The 22814-nt window shown below is 42.6% G+C and overlaps 1 protein-coding gene across 1 annotated transcript; it reads left to right on the forward strand.

The window, feature by feature from the left end:
* Window positions 1-322: 322 nt before the first annotated feature.
* mrps26 (mitochondrial ribosomal protein S26) lies at window positions 323-22814 on the forward strand. Its single transcript, XM_037695470.1, has 4 exons — window positions 323-699; window positions 3896-4042; window positions 22152-22275; window positions 22407-22814. The coding sequence occupies exons 1-4, from the start codon at window positions 479-481 to the stop codon at window positions 22536-22538; spliced, it is 624 nt and encodes a 207-aa protein (XP_037551398.1). The 5' UTR covers window positions 323-478; the 3' UTR covers window positions 22539-22814.

Consider the following 22814-nt stretch of genomic DNA (forward strand, 5'->3'; position numbering starts at 1 on the left):
GAGACTGATGAAACAATGGTCTCTTTTGATGTCACATCACTCTTTACGTGCATTCCTGTTGATGATGCAGTAGAGGTGGTCAGTTTAAGATTAAAATCAGACACCACTCTGAGTCTTTGTTGCCTTGTTTTGTTTTTTGATTGTTTTTTTTTGAATGTCCAGAGAACCAGATTGAATTTTTTTGGATTTTTCTACCTGGATTATTGAGCATGCATCAGCACACTCCATACCAGTTAGTGGCGGTATGGAACACCCTCATTGTTTTTGCCAACGGCCAAAAAACTCAAGAAGAAGAAATAGAAGCGACGTCACTTTTGATTACTTCCGCTAATCAGGGGTCATCATCATGTCTGCGGTGTTGTGTTTCTAATTGTCCTGCCTCATTGTCGATCAGCGCTACAAGTTAAAAATTTTAACTAAGAGTTGAGTTCATCGAATAATAAAATACTTCTGGCTGTTCACACCTTCCCACGAAGACATGTTTCACGTATTCAGCGGGAGGAGCGTCCAGGCGTGTCGGCTCCTCGCGCCGAGGAGCGTCGTGCTCGTGGAGGCTGTTCGGGGCCGTAAGTCCCGAACCGATCCGGTAGCCAAGTCCAAAGAGGGGCGAATTAAAATGCCTCCCCCCGTGGATCCGGTGGAGATGGTCGTCCTTAACGAGAGATACACGGAGTACAAGCTGATCCTGAGGGCGCTTCGGTAGGTCGGAACAGGTCCAAACATGTCGTCTTTGGGCAATCCAGATTGGTCATGTAAAATATCAGTACTGAGTCTGTAGAAAGCTTCGAAATGTCTTACGGTTTCCAGAGCACTGTTTAAATTAAGCTGTTTTAATTACTGTGACGAACTTTCGACCCGTCTAGCGTGTCCCCCACCTCTCCGCACAGTGATGGCTGGACATGGGCACGAGCGACCCAAAAAGGAAGAAGCGGGTAAAGATAAAGGATAGATGTTTTAAATTAACTCCAAACTTACAATACTTTATTTAATTTAATTCATAAATTATAAAGTAAAACATATAAAACTGAATTATATCATGGTGCAGTTCAAAAGGGTTTTTCATATATGCCATTCTGAAGCGTGGGTCCACGCTCAATGTAAACAAAACACAGCTAAATCCACCAGAAGCTAACTTTACTAAACAAATGAACGTAAATATATTGGTACATGTTAGTGCGTCAATATTGTTGGACTTAACCTCAAACAGCTCTTTCAGGGATGTTGCCATTACTGATCTATTTTCAGTCACTTTGGCTATTTCCCTATAAACAAATGCAGAGGATAGCTGGTTGCTATTTTCAAATTTAGCATAAACATTTTTATTTTAGGAACACAATAGCCATAAAAGAAAAAATAGTTTACAATTTGACCAGTCGTCATGACACTGTAAAGAGTACCATTATGTGTTACAGCCAAAATATTCTGGAGCAAATCTGCCAAGAAAATGGACCTTCAACATCCAACGGAAAACTTAACAATGAGAAGCAAATCAAGGTTCTTTATTGTCATTTTCATCATATGTGGTAATGTTCAGTCAGATCATCTGGACCGTTTCTTCTTCTTTCTTTTTTTTTTGCTGAGACATTTCATCCTTCATGCAAAGGACTTCCAACAAACGAAGTCCCACAAGCAGCATAGTGGATAATAACAGTTTGCAAAATGGCCTCCGGGGCCTGCCCTCTCCCCCATCAACTCTTCTTAGGTAGCCATAGACACCAAAGTTTATGCCCAATAGGCCAGGTAAAAATCCAACAATGTTCATTCAGGTCATCTGCACGGTTTCTTTTTTTGTTTTTTTCACATGTGGTACATGAGGTGGAATGAAATTGTCTACTCAAGGTCCAGTTACACTCAAAAAAAGCAAAAATATATAAAGTATAAATAAAAAATAACCAGTACATAAGTATCTAAGATGCATAATATAAATAAGGTGTATTAAACAGAAACCTGAACAATAGATGGTTATGAATAGAGCAGCTATGGGTAAGAAATCAGCAGCACAGATAAAGTGTCAAATTTCCAGTTAAAGTGGCATTACATTGATTATTTTTCTGGTTAGAGATTCATGAGTCTTAACAGCTTCAGGGTAGAAGCTGTTCCTCAGTTTAGTGGTTCTACATTTAATGCTTCACAACCTCCTGCCTGAGGGGAGCAGAACAAAAAGTGTGTGTGCTGGGTGAGTGGGGTCCTTCATGATGCAGGTGGTTCTCTTCCTGCATCTGGAGGTGTTGATGTCTGTGATGGTGGGGAGGCTGACTCCAACCTCTGTGCAGCCTTCACCACCCTCAGCCAATGCATCAGCATGACAAAGATGAAGATATTATCAAACAGCTGTAGCAGCCACATGTCTCATCATTAAAGTGCTTGTGACATGCAGACCTCTCAAAGGGGAACTCTTTAAAAAGGAGAACTCTTGGTCTTTGTTCATTGAAACAGTCTTATTTGAACTCTGACTCTTCTTCGTCACTCTAACCCTCAGTCTGAAAATAATCTAAAGAAACATCATATTTGTCTCTACTGTCTGTGTTGTTAGCCAATGAAACCTATCTCTTCTCCCTGGCCTTTGGCCTGTAATGTTGACTTTTAATTATTTTAATAATTTTATGTTCGATTGTTTTATGTGTGCAGTACTTTGTCCTGTGGGTGTTTAAAGTGCTCTATGAATAAAGCTGCTATGGTTTTATAGTAAAGCTCTCTTGACATGCAGCTGTTTCCATTTGTCATCACTTCCTGTTACTGCATATTCAATTCAATAATACTTTATTAATCCCAAAGGGAAATTATTTTGTTGTTGTAACTCGTTATCCTCATTTCATTAAGAGATGTTAAAAATGCTGATCGCTGTAGACAGGAAGGATCTCCTGTAAAGGTCCATCCCACAGTGGATCCTAAGAAACTGGCTGCAGATGCCGTCCGATCCGTCCACCCAGACTCGGCTGGCCTCTCGGTTCCCCTGGACTGTAGGACCACCTGAATGCCAGGCAGAACTCCTCCCAGAGCGATGGCCACTCCTCCCAGCAGTCTGCCGAGCTCCTCATAGCTGCGGACAGACAACTGTAGGTGCTGAGGGACGATCCTGTCCTTCCGCTGTCATGAGCCGTGTTTCCTGTTAGTTCCAGGATCTCAGTGGTCAGGCACTCTAGCACAGCTGGCAGGTAGATGAGAATGCGTCCACATAACATCCTTTTCAACTCATTTGAGAGTTGGGACCATAGTTGAGATATTATTTGAGCTTTTGAGATGTTAATCAGCTGCTGTTGTAGAAAACTGCCTTGTTGCCATGGTTACGCATCATAACAAATGTCCAAAGCTAAAAAGGTTTCAGTAAAAATCCTTCCAGCTGCACAGCATCTGATACCAGAGGAAACAATAATCCAAAAAATATGATTTACATCCAGAAAACCAGGAATTAAAGTTTCCAAAAGCAAAATCTCAGAATGAAAGCAACAGAGCTGCTCCAACATGCAGCCACTTTGAGCGGCGCAATTCTAGAATTTTATGCACATATATGCACATATATGTTAATATGCACGTATCTCAACAACTGTCCATCTTAGCAGCATATATTTTTTGCAATATGTTTTTATTATCTTTCTAAAAATGCATGTGTTGCATAACCTACTTATCACCCCTATTCAATGTCAAAGTCACAAATCAAGGTCAAATGTTCTACAAGGTCTTCGGGCCGTTGCTATAAGTTGCCGTCTTGCTGTATAATAGTTTGTCAACGAATGTTTAATGTGCTGTATGCTGTACTCTTGTTTTTGAATATAGCGTAATGGAAAAATGAAATATAACTCAATCCAATTCAGCATTCTGATTAACTGATACAAGAAAATGAACATTTTATACAGGAAATGTGTTTGAACTGTTCAATTTTTTCTTTGTTTGTTAGTCTTGAGTTTAAACAGGAGTTGCTGCGAAAAAAGTACGAGGAGAAGACGGGCTCCCAGGCAGAGGAGAAGGCCAAGCAGGAGTCCGAGGAGCATTGCACCCTGATGGCCTGGAACAATCAGGAAAACCTTCGCCTTCTTAAAGCCAGGTGCCAGTCTATCAATGAAAAAGACTTTGAAGGATTCTAGGCTCAGATTTGATGTTTCTAATCTCTCATTTCCAGTGGTGTGAAAAAATAAAGAGAATTGAACTCTTTCTTATCAAAATAAATTTCCAGATGTCTAGAATGTAGGTATTAGTCACAATTTGCTGGTGAAAATTCTCAGTCATCCAGGACATGATGAATTCAAAAAACATTCAATACAACAACATCTGGACTTTATTTGTAACAGAAGACGTTTCGCTCCTCATTCAATTAGTCATAATTGTACTGAACTTATTTTGTGCTAAAATCATCTTCATTACCACAGACTACCTTATAAATATTAGTAATTATGAGTTACAGATCATTATTTAAATTACTTACACTCATTTTTAACTACTTGTAATATGAATACTGGATTTTCTTCATGACATTTGAAAGGGTTAAAGGTTTATGGGGGATGCTAAAAAAAAATAATTGGAGATTCCTGGAATTATTTTTCATGTTGGATATCTAAAATGCAATTTACAACTCTCAACAGTAACAATAATTATTTATATTCATTTTAGGTGTTCAGAAAGAATATATTTCACAGTCAAAGTTTTTTTTATGTGTCATTCGCACCACATGTGATAAGTGTGGTGAAACGAAATTGTGTACACAGGGTCCCAATTGCGTCCAACAAAATTATAAAATGTAAAGAAAAACAGTAATAAGATCTAAGATATGAACTAAGAATACATTAAGCACTAGTAGTACAAAAACAATACGCTGAACAATAGCAGCACAAACGTGTGTGAGCAGATGAGCACGAATAAACAGCAGCGTGAAATAAATCAGCAGCATAAGGTCAGCAACATGGATAGTCAGCAGCACATATGAACAATCAAGTGTCATTACAGTGATTTTATTTTTTTTTTTCCACTGATAATCCTGATTAGGGATTTATGAGTCGTAACAGCTTCAAGTTAGAAGCTGTTCCTCAGTCTAGTGGTTCTACACTTAATGCTCCTCTACCTTCTTCCTGAGGGGAGCGGGTCAAAAAGTGTTTGTTCTGGGTGAGTGAGGTCCTTCATGATGCAGGTGGCCCTCTTCCTGCATCTGGAGGTGTAAATGTCTGTGATGGTGGGGAGTCTGACTCCAACATCTTTTGTGCAGCCTTCACCACTCTCTGCAAAGTTTTTCTTTCTGCAGCTGTGCAGCCTCCATGCCACACGTTGATGCTGGAGCACAGGACGCTCTCTCCACTGCACACCTGTAGAAGGAGGTGAGGACTGAGCTTCCCAGACGAGCTCGTCTCAGCTGCCTGAGGAAGTAGAGTCTCTAGCTATGTTTACATGCGCAGAATTCTTTGACCGGATTGAAATGTGTTCTGTTTGAATAATTCAAATGTGTTGTTTACATGGGCACAATCTGTTCATGATGAGCGTTTACATGCAGCGGGCTTTGTTCTGAACAGCAGTACTGACATGCGCAGAGTGGTAAACTCTCCTTAAAAAAACCACCGAAGAAGAAGTTCTACTTCCGGGTGAACGTAAACAAACCTGAGCACTCAAAATGGACCCGCGACAGGTTTTAATGATGGTGGAGACGTTATTGCACTCCCTGACTGAGCTACAGGTAATAGAAATCATTTTGAGCTCTTTAAAAGTTTCTAGTAGAAATGTTGTGTCGCTCACCGACCAGTTTTACTTCCCTGACATGCTAATATTATTAGCGTTAGCCAGGCGGAAATGGCAAAGTCGCACATGCGCAGTCAGGTCAGTTTTTCACCATCAGATAAAAACGAACAGATCAAGCGTTTACATGCGCACCGATCGGGTTTCGGATCGGCGTAAACCACCCGTTTCGTTCTGATCACAAATTATAACGGATCGCGCTGAATACACAAAAAATAACCCGAACGGAGTGTTTACATGACACACTTTTATTCCGACAGGCCATTTGATCCGGTTACTTATGTCCATGTAAACATACCCATTGATGAGCTTTCTTGATCAGGCTGGTGGTGGTGTTGCCCCAGCTGAGGTTGTTGTTCAGGTGTACACCTAAATACTTGTAGCTGGAGACACTTCCACCGCAGATCCTCCTATGTTCAGGGGGAGTAGGTGTTTTTGTTCTGTCTGAAGTCCACAACCATGTCCTTCATCTTCTTCACATTGATGTGAAGGTTGTTCCTGCACCAGCTCTCCAGGTGTTCCACCTCCTGCCTATAGCTGGACTCATCGTTGTTTGTGATGCATCTAATCACCGCTTTATTGTTTGCAAACTTTACAGTATGACAGCCTGGATGGGTAGGTGCGCAGTCACACGTGAGCAGAGTGAACAGGAGAGGGCTCAGCACACAGCCCTGAGGGGAGCCAGCGCTGAAGGTTACAGTGGAGAAGGAGAAGTTGTGGATTATCACGGACTTCGGTCTGTTTATTAAGAAGTCTAGGATCCAGTTGCAAAAAGAGCTTAGTCCTAGTGTGAGTATTTGTCCATCAGGGTTTGGGGGATCATGGTGTTGAAGGCAGATGTGAAGTTCACAAAGAGCATAAGGACATAGGAGTCCTTCTCCAGGTGGGTGAGAGCAGTGTGGACAATAGAGAAGATGGCATCTACTGTTGATCGATTTTTGCAGAATGCGTACTGGTGAGGGTCCTCTCTGATGTTGATGGTTGTTTTGATGTGGATCATGACCATTCTTTCGAAGCATTTAGCGTCTATCGTGGTGAGGGCTACTGGCTGATAGTTATTCAGACCAGTCACTGTAGAGCTCTTTGGGACTGGAATGATGGTGGCGGTCCTCAGGTAGGTGGGAACTGTTGCCAGGGTGAGGGAGGAGTTAAAGATGTCGGCCAGCACATCGCAGAGCTGATTGGCACAGTCTTTCAGCACCTTCCCGGGGATGTTGTATGGGCCAGTTGCTTTGTGAGGATTAATCCTCCTGAAAGTACTCCTCACTTCAGCTGAGGTCATGCTGAGCGACTTCTTCTGGTTTTGAAGTGAGTCTGGTGCTGGGTCAGCTGTTCAGGTCTTCAAAGCATGTGTACAACTTGTTGAGGGCATCAGGCAGTGATGAGTCCCTAGGGCATTGTGCACCTTTGCCTTTATAATCTGTTATACATTTAATGCCCCTCCACATGCTCCGTAGGTCTTGCGAGCTGAATTGACCCTGGATCCTTTGTGCATATGTGGCTTTGGCCCTCTTAATACCAGCAACCAGCTCTTTTCTTGTCTTTCTCAGCTCATGTGAGTTGCCAGACCTGAAAGCAGTGTCCCTGGCTACCAGCAGGTTGCAAACCTCTGCATTCAGCCAAGGCTTCCTGTTCGGGTTGCTTTTAACATATCTGATGGTTATGATGTCATCAGCACATTTGCTAATGTATCCCATGATTGAGGATGTGTATTCTTCCAGGACTAGCTCCCCATCATTTACAGCAGCTTCTCTGAAGACCTGTCAGTCTGTGCATGCAAAACAGTCTTTCAGTATGGAATCACTATTTTTCTCTCAACTTTTGACTTTCCTTTGTATCGGTCTGGAACGTCTCACCGGGGGGAGGTAAGCAGGGGCCAGAAAGATGGAGATATGGTCAGAAAGTCCATGGTCGGGCAGTCTGTGTGTGCCTGTTTAGGTCTCGGTTTGGTTTTTAGGTGGTCCCCTCTCAGATCAATTCAAGTAGACCCCAGTTAATGTGGTGTCTACTTCCCCCTGTCGCGCTCCCCTCCGATGGTAGGCTCCCCTGCCGCCGGTGCATTGGCAGCTCTCGGCGTCTGGGGCTGGGTGGGGGGGTGGCTGCCTGCCGAGGTCTGGGTGCTCTGGTTCTGTTGGGCCTCTGTCCTATCTCCTTACAGTGCCTTGCGAAAGTATTCAGCCCCCTTGAACTTTTCAACCTTTTGCCACATTTCAGGCTTCAAACATAAAGATATAAAATTTAATTTTTTTGTGAAGAATCAACAAGTGGGACAAAATTGTGAAGTGGAATGAAATTTATTGGATGTGTCAAACTTTTTTAACAAATAAAAAACTGAAAAGTGGGGCGTGCAATATTATTCGGCCCCCTTGCGTTAATACTTTGTAGCGCCGCCTTTTGCTGCAATTACAGCTGGAAGTCGCTTGGAGTATGTCTCTATCAGTTTTGCACATGGAGAGATTGAAATTCTTGCCCATTCTTCTTGCAAAACAGCTCGAGCTCAGTGAGGTTGGATGGAGAGCGTTTGTGAACAGCAGTCTCCAGCTCTTTTCACAGATTCTCGATTGGATTCAGGTCTGGACTTTGACTTGGCCATTCCAACACCTGGATATGTTTATTTGTGAACCATTCCATTGTAGATTTGGCTTTATGTTTTGGATCATTGTCTTGTTGGAAGATAAATCTCCGTCCCAGTTTCAGGTCTCTTGCAGACTCAAACAGGTTTTCTTCCAGAACGGTCCTGTATTTGGCCCCATCCATCTTCCCATCAAATCTGACCATCTTCCCTGTCCCTGCTGACGAAAAGCAGCCCCAAACCATGATGCTGCCACCACCTTGTTTGACAGTGGGGATGGTGTGTTCAGGGTGATGAGCTGTGTTGCTTTTACGCCAAACATATTAATTTTTCATTGTGGTCAAACAGTTTGATTTTGGTTTCATCTGACCAGAGCACCTTCTTCCACGTTTGGTGCATCTCCCAGGTGCTTGTGGCAAACTTTAAACAACACTTTCTATGGATATCTTTGAGAAATGGCTTTCTTCTTGCCACTCTTCCATAAAGGCCAGATTTGTGCAGTGTACGACTGATTGTTGTCCTATAGACAGACTCTCCCACCTCAGCTGTTGATCTCTGAAGTTCGTCCAGAGTGATCATGGGTAGGGATGCACCGATCCACTTTTTTTACTTCCGATCCCGATACCTAAATCTAAATATCGACCGATACCGATCCAGTTCCCATATCATCATCATCATTGATTTTATATGAGGCTGTAATAATCTCCTCTCAAGTACAATTTGTACAAATATATGCATGTATGTCCAAAAAGGCAACTTGAGGTAAGTTGTATTAATGTTGGATAAGTTTTAAAGTTAGAATTAAATTCTACTAACACAAAACATGTTTCTTTTTATTCCTAGTTTTAAAGTGGATAATAAAGTGATTAATTTAAGTGATTGTTTAAAGTTATTTTATATTTGTTTAAATAAAGGGCAGATATAAGAATTATTTTTCTTCTTTCTGCACTCTTTTCATTCAGTGTTTTCTTTTTGATTATTTTTTTTTAATTTTGTTTCTTTTAAATGAATGAATAAAAGAATTAAATAAAATAAAATGTTAAATGGCTTCAAACACCTAGCATAAACCAACAGGCATGTTCCTATTTTTAGTATTTTACATCACTTTATAATGCAGCTGTTGTTGTTTTTAATATAATTTTCAAATCATATGTTTTTTTATGATTATCTACTGTTGTACTGATAAATATCTCCTGGAGGGTAAACTATATCTTGACTGCAAGTATCAAGCTGAGAAATCCTTCGTTTTCTACAACTGATAGTGGTAGGTAATGAATCAAGATGAAGTTTAGCAACTTCTCTGTAAACATTTGAGCTCCGGGGCTTCAGCGATGTCTTCTTCTTGTTCAATCCGAAGCAGGCAGCCTGACTTGTGTAGTATGCTAAAGGCTAGGTTAGCTTGGTGAGCTTCAGAGCTCCACTACAGTCATATTTTAATAACGGGTTCTCTCTTTTTCGAGCTACTTGACAGATATGTGACAGAATGTGTCTGTGTACTGTGTTGTCGATGGTTAAATCAGTGACATGAGACGTTAATTTTCTTTGACCCATCAAAATAAATGGTAATTTATTAACAGAACCAAAATTTAACATCAAACATTGTACACTTGATTATACTGATCGGCTCTGATTAATAAAACTTGGCACGTTTTACTTAATAAAAACAACAGACATTTCTGAAGATATCTGGATTAATTACTGGCAAGATAGAAGAGTTTTAAAGATGGGAAATGGAGGAGTTTAAATGGAGAGAAAATGTGGAGGAAGAAAGTGTGTTGACGAGGAATGGCACCCTTCATCCGACCCCAGCTCAGCCCCGGTACACTAGGTAGTGCAGCGTCTCGTTACCTTTGCAGAAGATGGGTCAGCTCCGGTACGGAGTTCCATTTCAACGCTACCTTTCAGCGTCTCCTTAGGATGGCTGAGAATCGTCCGAAGTAGTGACGGTACTCCGTTCAACAACACGCTCACCTCCTGGGTAGGTACACAGCGAGCTGTGAGTCCGTCAGAGGTTCCACTCAGATGTGGAAGGCTCCATAATCCCAACTAGACTCAGAAGACTGAGTCTGAGAAAAACTCAGAAGAACTCCTAGGAACGCCCGCCGAACACCATCAGAACCAGAAGAACTCACGGAACTCGGAAGTGTCGACTTTTAAAGAGTTCTGCTTCTGATCACTTTTAGGAAGTCCTGATTGGTTGAAGGAACCAACAGGGGTGTGGTTTTCGTGACATCAGAGGGTCATTACAAGTCAAGAAAACAGCGGAAATGTTTAGGAACAGACAGAGAAATGTTTTGACGAGGTGAAAAACACTGCAGGTGCCAGTTCTCTTGTTTCTATCTGAGAGGTTTAAAAACACGACAGCTCGTTCCAATAACTTGTTTTCGACTGTCTCCGACTTTTGACCGACATCACTCCTTCTCATTTCAGACAGAAGATCAAAAATGCATAATTACTTTGTAAAATAGACATTTAACTTGATTTCTACTTTGAATGAGGATTAAAAAAATCATTTGATTTAAAATGAGTGGTTCACTTCAACCTTTAAAAATGGTATGAACTAAACACACTTTTGATTATCAAGATATTGTAAAATAGTAATGATAATATAAGAAGAGAGTGTTCTTTCAATTGATTAGTTCAGGATACACTTAGAAAGTCTCTGGATGAGCTAATTTGTATTTCTGGATTCAAATCAATGAAATAACAGTTCCTGTCCCATGAAGGTCTTCAGAGGCAGGTTTGATCGGAGGCCTAGTTCACTACAGTCCCCCCTTTGGAAATCATCGCCTGTCCATGGGGATGAATTCCAACATGAACTTACGCCTCCGATTGTCCTTGAGCTTGATGTAATCCAGCAAGAGGAAAACAAAAGTCAAAGAAGGTAATCTCACAACGGTTTAGGTAATTTCACAATGTTGTTGGTAATTCCATAATGTTGTTGGTAATTCCATTGTAGCAATGCTTTAACCCCTTGGAAACAGAGTCTGTAATCTCCTGATGCATGCTCAATAATCCAGGTGGAAAAATCCAAAAAAGTTCAATCTGGTCCTCTGGACATTCAAAAAAACAAAACAAAGCAAAAAAATGTAGAAATGTTTCGTCTCTCATCCAAGAGACTTCCTCAGTCTGAGGTGCTGTTTTCAGCTCAGTCTCTTAAATAGCACCTTCTCAGAGTGGATCAACCAGTTTGCTGCTGACAACCAAAACCAGCTGATCACATGCTCAAGAAGGACCATCAGCCTAACAATGGATCATTAGCACACTGATGGCTGTTTACTATTCACAGAGGGCTGAGTGATACTAGCAATCACAGCATTGTAAGAGGGGGGACAGTTGAACCCGGAGGCCTCCACCCCTGTTTAATGATGGACGATTTCTTTTCACAAAGATGGCCTCCTTTACTCCTCTCTCAAACCATCGTTCCTCTCTGTCCAGGATGTGAACATCTTCATCCTTGAAAGAGTGACCGCTGGCCTGGAGATGAGTGTAGACCGCAGAATCCTGGCCTGATGATGTTGATCTTCTGTGCTGGGCCATCCTTTTGGCCAGTGGCTGTTTAGTTTCCCCGATGTAAGACTGATCACAGCCCTCCTGACACTGAACAGCATACACAATATTACTCTGTTTGTGCCAGGGGACTGGATCTTTGGGATGAACCAGTCTTTGCCGTAATGTATTTTGGGGTTTAAAAGCCACTGGGATGTTATGTTTAGAAAATAAACGTCTCAGTTTCTCTGATACTCCCTCAACATACGGAGAGTCTGTAATCCATTGGAAAAAGTCATATAATCCACAACGATAAATCCACAACGATGGGAGGTGTTGATTGATCAGCATGCAGAGGGGTTCCCTCGATTGAACCGCAGAGGCGACCACTGGATGAAGATTGGAGACCCACGTTGGACTTGTAGGTCCCTTCAGCGAAGGTTGCTACTGGTGGTTCCCAGTGGGTGCCATTCTGGTTCTATGTGTTATGCATTTATGTGGTTTTAGTTGGGCTTATGAGTGAGATTTTACATAAGACCTTAACCTATATGCACCTGGTGTGTAAGCTATCATGTTCTAGATCAGCTAAAGTTACCAGTTTAAAGGGTGGGTCATGCTGAATGAGGGTTAAAAAATCATTAATACTGTTTTACAGTTGATTTAAAATGAGTGGTTCACTTCAACATTTAAAAATAGTATGAACTAAACACACTTGATTATCAAGATATTGTAAAATAGTAATGATAATATAAAAAGAGTGTTCTTTCAATTGATTAGTTCAGGATACACTTGGAAAGTCTCTGGATGAGCTAATTTGTATTTCTGGATTCAAATCAATGAAATAACAGTTCCTGTCCCATAAAGGTCTTCAGAGGCAGGTTTTTGATCGGAGGCCTAGTTCACTACACTTCGGACAGCCGCACTCAGTCTGTCCCGCCTCGGAGACGGGCAGACTGAGCGGGGCAAATTGGATGCGGCTGGCCGGGGTCGAGTCGCCTGTTGTGGGTTGAGCAAAGAGCAGCGCCCCGCTGAAGCCACGGAGCTCGAATGTCCATCATAAAACTAACTTTACCGTGGTTTAATATGGTGCTATTTCTCTGCAGACGTTGCACGATGCTGCATTGCTTTGTGGTGTTTCTAGTGTAAAATACTTCCACACAGCGGACATGTCTAGATGAAAAGTTTGTTAGCTGTTAGCCGCAGTGCTGCTAACTCAGTCCTCATGTTGTAGCTGGCTGCAAACTATGAAATTGATTTCCTGAATGTGAGGCGGGTCTTATTACTCTAAGTTCATGAGACACGCCGCCGTTCAGGAAATCCAGTCAATAGTTTGAAGCCAACTTGCATCATGGATCGGAAATATCAGCAGGTGGATCGGAAAAATCAGATAGGTAAATTATGCTGGTATCGGAGGTCGATACCGATACTGGATCGGATCGGCCCCATCCCTAATCATGGGCCTCTTGGCTGCATCTCTGATCAGTTTTCTCCTTGTTCGAGATGAAAGTTTAGAGGGACTGCCGGGTCTTTGTAGATTTGCAGTGGTCTGATACTCCTTCCTTTTCAAAATGATTGCTTGCACAGTGCTCCTTGGGATGTTTAAAGCTTGGGAAATCTTTTTGTATCCAAATCCGGCTTTAAGCTTCTCCACAACAGTATCTCGGACCTGCCTGAGGAAGTCTTTCGGATTGAAGACGAAACGTTTCTACATTTTTATTTGTTTGTTTTGCTTTGTTTTGTTTTTTGAATGTCCAGAGGACCAGATTTAACTTTTTTAGATTTTTCTACCTGGATTATTGAGCATGCATCAGGATATGTTTAACAGCTTGCTTCCAGAGCTAACAGCTTCCTGTGTTAGGTAGAAAAATTAAATAAAATACAAACAAAAAGCGTAGTGCTACTTCTTGTGTCATGCTTTTAAAACTGATACTCAATAAAGGATTTACTTATTTAGGTAAAAATAAATTGTTTTAAAACCTGTTAAAATACACCAGAATGCAGGAAATAGCAGCTACTTTATTCAAAAAGTTATGGTGGAGGACCCACAGACCTCACACCAATATGTCCCCCCTGCAATAATTCTAATGATAATACCCACTGTGTTGTTCAAGCCAAGAGCCATTGTCAACACTGGGAGGCTAAGGCCCCTAAAAAGGGCTTCTAGAATCGCCCCTGGTGTGAAGAAATGAACTGAGAAAAATCAACTCTTGGCCTAAAATTTAACACAACAACATACACATATCCAAAAAAGTTCATTCTGGTCCTCTAGACATTCAAAAAAACAAAACAAAGCAAAAAAAAAAAAAAATAGAAACGTTTCATCTCTCATCCGAGAGACTTCCTCAGTCTGAGGTGCTGTATTCAGCTCAGTCTCTTAAATAGCACCTTCTCAGAGTGGATCAACCAGTTTGCTGCTGACAACCAAAACCAGCTGCTCACCTGGTCAAGAAGGACCATCAGCCTAACAATGGATCATTAACACACTGATGGCTGTTTACTATTCACAGGGGGTTGAGTGATACTAGCAATAACAGCAGTGTAAGAGGGGGACAGTTGAACCCGGAGGCCTCCACCCCTGTTTAATGATGGACGATTTCTTTTCACAAAGATGGCCTCCTTTTCTCCTCTCACAAACCATCGTTCCTCTCTGTCCAGGATGTGAACATCTTCATCCCTGAAAGAGTGACCGCTGTCCTGGAGATGAGTGTAGACCGCAGAATCCTGGCCTGATGATGTTGATCTTCTGTGCTGGGCCATCCTTTTGGCCAGTGGCTGTTTTGTTTCCCCGATGTAAGACTGATCACAGCCCTCCTGACACTGAACAGCATACACAACATTACTCTGCTTGTGCCGGGGGACTGGATCTTTGGGATGAGCCGTAATGTATTTTGGGGTTTAAAAGCCACTAGGACGTTATGTTTAGAAAATAAACGTCCCAGTTTCTCTGATACTCCCTCAACATATGGAATGACCACTGGTCTGGGTCTGGGTTCCTCCTTTTCACCTGTTGGCTGACTCGAGTCCTGTTTGGGTTTCTTCTCTGCTTTTAGGAAGGCCCAGGTAGGATATCCACATTGCTCTAGAGCCTGTCTTGTGCGGGATTTCTCCTTCTGCCTGGCTCCTGAGCTAGTGGGGACGCTGTCTGCTCTGTGATACAGAGTCCTGATGACTCCTAACTTGTGCTCCAAAGGGTGATGGGAGTCAAACTGCAAATACTGGTCTGTGTGGGTGGGTTTGCGGTACACCTCAGTTTGCAAATGTCCTCTATCAGAGACTGAGACCTCACAGTCCAAGAAAGCCAACTTGCCATTTTTTTCATCTTCTCGTGTGAACTTGTTGTATTTATCCACAGAGTTGATGTGTTCAGTAAAATGTTGGACTTCCTGAGATTTAATTTTAACCCAGGTATCGTCAACATACCTGAACCAATGACTTGGTGGTGTCCCTGAAAAGGACGTCAAGGCTCTCTTTTCTACCTCCTCCATGTACAGGTTGGCAACAATAGGAGAAACTGGAGACCCCATAGCACACCCATGTTTCTGCCTATAATATTGCTCCCCATATGTGAAGTAGGTTGACTGCAGGCACAGTTTCAAGAGTTGACACAGTTGTTCTGTGGAAAGCGTGGTCCTGCTGCTCAGAGTGGTGTCTGATTTTATTTTTAAACTGACCACCTCTACTGCATCATCAACAGGAAGAACAAAGGCTGTTTTCCAAGTGTCTGGGATGGAGTTTTGTCTTATGGAGAGATTGAAGATGTGGGTCACAGGGACTGTGATGATATGAGCAGCCAGCCTTAAGAAATAAGGTGGAAGTTCATCTGGACCTGCAGATTTTTTAGGGTCAAGATCTTTTAACAGTTTATTGACCTCACTGACTGAGAATGGAGAAAAAGAGAAGGTTTGATTAACTGAGGATTGACTTGTAGGAGGGATTTGATTTGTAGAAGTTAGGTTATTAAGTGAAGTGGCTGATTTTCCATTAGTAACTGTGTCAAATTAAGAACTAGAAGCAACAAAATGTTTGTTGAAACAGTTCAGGATCTCGTGCTTATTTGACACAGGAACAGAGTTAATGAGAAGTTGTGATGGGAGGTCAGATGATTGGGGGGTGCCTGAGAGAGATTTGATGGTTTTCCAGAATCTGTTAGGGTCATTTAGATTTTTGGAGGTCTGAGATAAGAAATAGTTGTGTTTTGCTGCTTTGACAGCAGTTGTACATTTATTCCTCATCTGCCGAAAACTCAACCAATCAGTGTCTGAGTCAGATTTTCTCACTGTGGCCCAAAGATGATCTCTCTTGTGCAGGAGGTCAGCTAGCTCAGGAGTAAACCAGGGGCTGTCTCGTCCCTTTATTCTGAACTGACGAAAAGGGGCATGTTTGTTCACAAAATAAATGAAACTATTGTGAAAATAGTTCCAAGTGGAGTTCACGTAATCAATTAACAGAATACGATGCCAGTCAAAGTGAGACAGATCCCAGAGGAATGACTGTTAATAAAAATGTTTCAGATCCCTTTTTTGAATTAATCTGGGCTTAGAAGGTGGAAGTTTAATATCTCTCAAAGCCGCTGTCACACAATGGTCACTCAAGATATTGGCAAATGTAGATGAACAGATGCTCAGATATATTCATCAATTAACACGGATTCCTCATTTTTCTGGACTGAATAAAACGTGCATTGAATTTAATGAAATGCAAACGTGAGACGTCATTTATCTTTGACCCATCAAAATGAATGCGGTCATTTATTTACAGAATCAAAGTTTAACATCAAACATTTACATTAATTTGGCAAATTATGAAAATAACAACATAAGCAATCAATCAGGAAAAATCATACGGCCATGATTTTTCCGTTGCTTCACCACAGACATTTATGAAAACTGTACAATTATGATCTTTTACCCACACGGCGGTGGATGAGCACTTTACACAGACATTTCTAAATATCTGGAAGAATTTCTACTTGAGAGAGGAGTTTAAAGATGGGAAAGAAGTTTAACGAAGAGTAAAAGATGGGGTTTGAGGGAGTGTTGAACAGAACGGCACTCTCCGGGCTTTCTTCAGCTTCTTCCTTACAGTACACTTAGGTGGTGAAATCGACTCTTTTACCTGGAGATGTCTCAGGCGAGATTCCGTTTAACGCACCCTTTCAGCGTCTCAGTAGGATGCTGTTACTCGTCCGGAGTAGCGGCGAGATTCTGTCCGCCACAGCTCACCTCAGTGAAGATGTTATAATCCCATGAAACTCGGAAGAGCTCTGTTGTCATGTCAGGATCTTCCCGGCTCACAGAACTGAACAGAGACCCAACTCCCACAGAACTGAACTCTCACAGCCCTCACAGAACTGACAGAACTGTGTATCCAACAGAACTCAGTAGACCAGGAAGTACCGACATTTTAAAGAGCTCTTTTCCCGGTTCATTCGGGAGTCTCCCCATTGGCCAGAACCGACCAGACGGGGTGTGTTTTGTGACGTAAAAGGTTAGAAGGCAGCAAGAATTGTTATGGAACAGATCAGAAATGTTCTCACAGACAGAGAGAGTTTTGTTTTGGCGAGTTTAAGAAACAGGTGCCAAAACCCCCCTGTTGACGTCTGAGAGGATATAAACAGGACAGTTGTTCCAACACATGTCTGCTTCAACTCCTGACCCTGGAAACGCACACTTGCTCATTCAAAGGCAGAAATCAGAAAATGCATAAAAATCTGTAACAGACCTCAACATGAATTCTAACTTTGCATGAGAATTAAAAATCATTACACAGTTAATAAACTTGATTAGTTCACTGCAACATCTAAAATGGTTTGAACTAAGACACTTTGATTATCAACATTTGTAAAATAGTAATGATAATAGAAAGAGATTGTTCTTTCACTTGAATTTTCAAGAAAGAAAGTCTCAGGATGGGTGAACCTGTATTTCTGGATTCAAATCAACGAAATGACAGTTCCTGTCCCACAAGGTTCTTAAGGTCAAGAGTTTTGACCTTAGGCTTAGTCTTGACCTCAGATTAAGTTCACTACACAAATACACCTGTACCAGGGAATTTGTGAGGCATATTAGTTAGAAACAGGTCTAAGGTGGAGGATTTTTCAGGACGGTTTTTGTTTAATCTAGTGGGAGAGTCGATCAATTGGGTCAGATTGAGAGACAGGCAACATTCCTTGAATTTATCACAGAGGGGGGTCGACTTACACCAATCAATGTTGAGGTCTCCAGCCAAAAGGATCTCTTTGAATTTTAAATTACCAAGAAATTCCATCAGGGCAGACAGAGCCTCAGGTGTTGCTGAAGGTGGGCGGTAACAGCAGACTACAGATAAGATCTGGCCTCCATTCAATGTGATGTCTACAGCTAAGGCTTCAAACTGGTTTGGAATTGTTTTAGAAGACACAAGACTAGCAGCCAAAGATCTCTGATGTAAACAGCGACCCCCCCCCCCTCTCTTTTCTGACGATCACAGCGGTAGATGTTAAGTCCATTGATTGCCAGGTCATTATTGAGTACAGATTTGTTGAGCCATGTTTCAGAGATGAAGATAACATCTGCTCCTGAAAAACTGACCAGAATTTTCAAGGCATCAAGTTTTCTCAGAAGGCTACGAGCGTTTACATGCAGAAAATGAAGCCCAGACACGTTTTTAAAGTCATTTGGTGTCATATAAATAGTGGGGGGTCCAGGGTTGGGTTGAATCCCTGAGAGCAGTAACAACATTATTATCAGACATTTTCTTGAGTTTTTGTGACTGATGTGTAATTACAGGAGTTCACAGTGTGACAATTAGCCCCCATAATCGAACCATGAGAAACATTAATGAAGACGTGATCATTCAGAACCCAAAAACAGTGAAATTTGCAGTGATGGGCAGATTCAGGTGTATTAACAAGATTCAGTGACTCCAAATAATCTGAGAACTGAAAATAGTGACAGTAATATGAATGATGCAGAAACGTTTCAGACCATAAAACGTCACAGTTCAAATGGGCAAACAAACCCGACGAGGTGGCCCAACTGCAGTTTGAGTTGGGCTGAGGTGGGCTCCAGCCCCCCTGCGAAGATGGATGGATGGATGCTCCCATGGGAAACAGAAGCTGGGTCCAGAATCAACAGGCCGAAACAGAAACATAATTTGCAGCAAATAGCAGAGCGAGCTGCCAGAAAATCCTCCTGAAGTGAAAGGCATGGTCCTAGCTCATTTCAGGTCAACAGGGGCCAACAGCGTGATCCGGAATAAAATTAATTATTATCCAGGTGAGTTTGGATAGAGGCCTGCAGCAACTCCGATACAAACTCCGAACTTCTCTCGAGCACCACGCAGCCCTGCTCCTTCACGCTGCTCCTCCGCTTCTCTGCATGTCACCTCCACACCCGACAGCACGAGAGGCACCCCCGGTGAAAAACGAGACTGACCGGAGAGGCTGAGGCTGAAGTCGACACTGGTCCGGTCCGGTTCTGCTCCAGTCCAGCTCCGGCGCTCCACAGCACGAGAGACGAAGAGGCTGAAGATGTCCCTGGCCCGGTTCTGCTCCGGTCCGGCCCGGCGGCACTTCAAAGCATTGGAGCGTCTCCTCCAGGTGAACACAGCGATTCCACGGAGGTGGACAGTCCTTCGGTAAAAGTAACGGGCTGCTCACTGAAGCTGAGAACGCCTCTGTTGAAGACGAAATCCCCCACAGCCACCTCGGTTCGGTTCTGATCCAGTTCGAGGGTCACAGGTACATTTCCCCCACACCTATGAAGACACCACGAGGGCCAGTCCAGCAGAAAACCAGCGAAATACCACCCGTCGATTATTGTCGGAACCAGGTAGAACCACAAAGGTCCAGATGAGAGTTTGTTGAGGTCCAGAGAGAGAGAGAACAACACCGGACCTTTGTGCGACGACTCCCCAGCTCCAGGGGTCACCTGGCCGGCAGGGTGCGCTCAGAGTGACCGGTGGGGTGGGAGCGGCCAGTCCTGGACCAAAATATATTTTTGGACGGTCCCGTCCGGCTCTCTGAGTCACTGAACACCAAATTCGGTTGGAAGGGGGACCAACTTTAGTCCGGTTAGAAAAAAACGGGTCAGTTTGATGATAAAAGACTGCAGAGAAGCCAGAGGGAGCTGCCGTCCATCAGCTCGCCAGAAGTGATTTCAACCTCCATGGCGCTGCATGGTGGTGTTGTCTGTACAGGACATCTGTTCTGCGGCTTCTGGGTCGTCACCGACCTCTTTCATCCGTTTTTTCCTGCGTGATGTCTCTAAGTCGTCTCTGTCATGCTCGATTCTCAGAGCTAGTGACATCACAGTCGTACTCAATCTTTCTTTCTCCTTCTTATACTAAACCGTGAGTAAACTGAATACTGAACTCTCAGGTTGTGATAAGGAACATGTGTCTGTTACAGCATTTATCAGGTGCTTGAGTTAACTGCAGTGTTTCCCCTACCATTAAACAGGTGGGGTGCCCCACCCCGCCAACAAAACTGAGCACCCCGCCTACCAAAGTGAACTTGCTTCTCCCACCCCCACCTCACACTGACATATCACTATGGTCGTTTTCACACCAGATAGTCTGGTAGACTCGGTTCGGGACCAATATTCATGAACTTTTGTTTACATTTGAGCTGGTGCGTTTGCGTTCACACTGCACTGTGCAGTCGAGTCAACTTGTTGAACCAACCTATTCCCCCGCTCGCCTGTGGGGGCGCTGCACCAAGAACTACTGAAAGAAACAACACAAAAACCTCTGAAGACACGTCTTCTTCTTCTTCTGTAAATAAAAATAAAAACGAAGTGGCATCAAGTTTTAGCAGTTTTAGGAGTTATATTTTGTCATTTTTCAAAAATGGACTTGGCATGAGCAGAAGATGAGACAGAAGACCATGGAGAATATGGTTTTCACACAAGGCAGCTGACGGCTCCATATGAGGTCAGAGAAATGTGTGTTTGTTTACCCTGCGGAGCGGGGCTCGGTCTGTTTACATTCACACTGTACTCGAACCGCACTGGAGTTAGCTTCTACCGGACCGAGACCTAGGTTTTAGCCCGGGCCAGAGTTCGCCTTTTTGTTCCGTGACAGAGTTCGATGGCGCGTTCACACCTCCCCAAACGAACCGGACTTTCTAGGAAAACGAGCTAGAGTTCGATTAAAGCGGACTAAACAGGGCTGGTGTGAATGCACCCTAAAGTAGTGGCGCAATATACAGGCTTTCTAGCTAAAAATAAAACCAAGGCAGCACTCACATTGCCTCTTCCCTCATGTTGAACGCCCCCTGCCCCCACTCAAAAACTGTTAGTGCATGCTGCGCTCAGACATGTCTCCGTCTCCCCCATTAGCAAAAATCATGGATGGGATGAGCACCCCGCCATGGCAAGCTAACTAGGGGAAACACTGTACTGCATGTAGTCATGACAGAAGGATCAGTCAGATCATGTGTTAAGCAGTTTCTGGTTATGCGCTTTTGAGTTCGGATGGACCCAGTGAGGCATGGACTACATCCTGCTTGCCTTTACCCCAGAGGGCGTGGCTTAAAGGTGGGGAGCGGGGGGAGGCAGAACAGAGCTTCTTAATTTATGTATCCACCAGGAGCAATTTGAGATAAGTTGACCTATTCAAGGCAAGCGGGGAGGCCAAATTCAGATAAACAACCATTGTTTTGGGCAGGCTGACACTACTGATTTCATGTCTGCCTTCAATTCTGCTGGTTCACTCAATGGTGAATTCAAACAGCTGACCAGATCCATAATTTACAATTTGGAAGATGTGTAAAGAGAGGCTCTGATATACAGGACATAGAGCAAAAGCAGGAGGACGGCAGGAGAGGGAAGAAAAGCATCCGTCTTCGTCGAGGGCATGTCAGAAAAGGGGCTGATATGGCGACTACAAGTGGCACATTAAAATTGTTTTATTCACAACCACGTTAAAAGCCCTAAGAGGTTTCCACTTATATAAAATCCTGATTTTTATCCAGCCCCACCTGAGCTGATAATGCTCCTGCTCACACAAATAAAATCAAAAAGAATTATCAACTTTTTCCTGCTTATTAAAGTTCAAGTCAATTTTATTGTCATTACCAACACATGTGGTACATGAGGTGGAATGAAAATATGTACACAGGGTCTGAGTTACACCCAAAGATCGCAAAATACAAAGTAATTTTAAAAAAGGATCTAAGATATATGCTAGCAAATGTGGTTTGTTAAAAACATTAAAAAGGTTACAGCAACTGTTTGCTCTTAAATACAATGTTAAATGCTGCCATTTAGAGCAGTTAAAATCCACTGAATAATAAAACAAACGCCGCTCTTGAACATGTTTTTGCACACCACCTGTAACATCAGTGAGAATTGAGTCTCCTGCTGAGTCATTTGATTGCACTCTTCTGTTTTAGATTGGCAAGAGTGCATAAAGAAAAGGAAGAAGCTGGGCGCAAGAAGATGGAAGCTGTCCTTCAACGTGAACAGGAACGGCAGGAGCTAATCAGACAAAAAGAGGAAGAGATTCTGCAGCTACAGGTGGCAATTTCTCCAGCTCTTGACTTAAAAGTTTGTTTTTGTAGCAAGTAATAAAAAAAACAATGGAAAAAAAGTATATAATGCAGGCTGAACATGATAAAAAAGGTAAAACTGCTTTCACCTCTTTACAGGAGGACGCAAAGAACTTTATCACCTTGGAAAACCTGGATCAACGAATTGAGGACGCTTTGGATAATCCCAAAAATTACAACTTTGCTGTTGACAAAGAGGGTAAAGTTGTCAAAAGGACACAACTACAGTGAAATGCCCGCTTCATTTGTATGTTCATTTGTCTGAAGATAGAGAGAAGACTGACATACTGTTTGGTGACTAGGATCTGAGTTCACTTCTCCAACTGTGGCTGCTTCAACCTGAGTATGAAAAATGGTTTATTCCCAAAAGTTGTAAAAGCTGTTTAACCACAGTCTTTATTTCTGCATTCTGAAGTGTTGTACCATCCTACCACACAAATACTGAAGCTCGGTAAGTTCTTGTGAACAGAAGTGAAGGCAATAAAAGATGAGAGAATTTTAACTGAA

Source organism: Nematolebias whitei, chromosome 21 (genome assembly GCF_014905685.2).
Source record: "Nematolebias whitei isolate Nwh7 chromosome 21, NemWhi1, whole genome shotgun sequence".
NCBI lineage: Eukaryota > Metazoa > Chordata > Actinopteri > Cyprinodontiformes > Rivulidae > Nematolebias > Nematolebias whitei.

Excerpts from the sequence above, each read along its gene's own strand:
- mrps26 (XM_037695470.1), top strand. The coding sequence starts at position 479 with ATGTTTCACGTATTCAGCGGGAGGAGCGTCCAGGCGTGTCGGCTCCTC. Across the intron at positions 700-3,895 it reads CTGATCCTGAGGGCGCTTCG|TCTTGAGTTTAAACAGGAGT; the intron begins GTAGGTCGGAAC and ends TTTGTTTGTTAG. Across the intron at positions 22,276-22,406 it reads AAGAGATTCTGCAGCTACAG|GAGGACGCAAAGAACTTTAT; the intron begins GTGGCAATTTCT and ends ACCTCTTTACAG.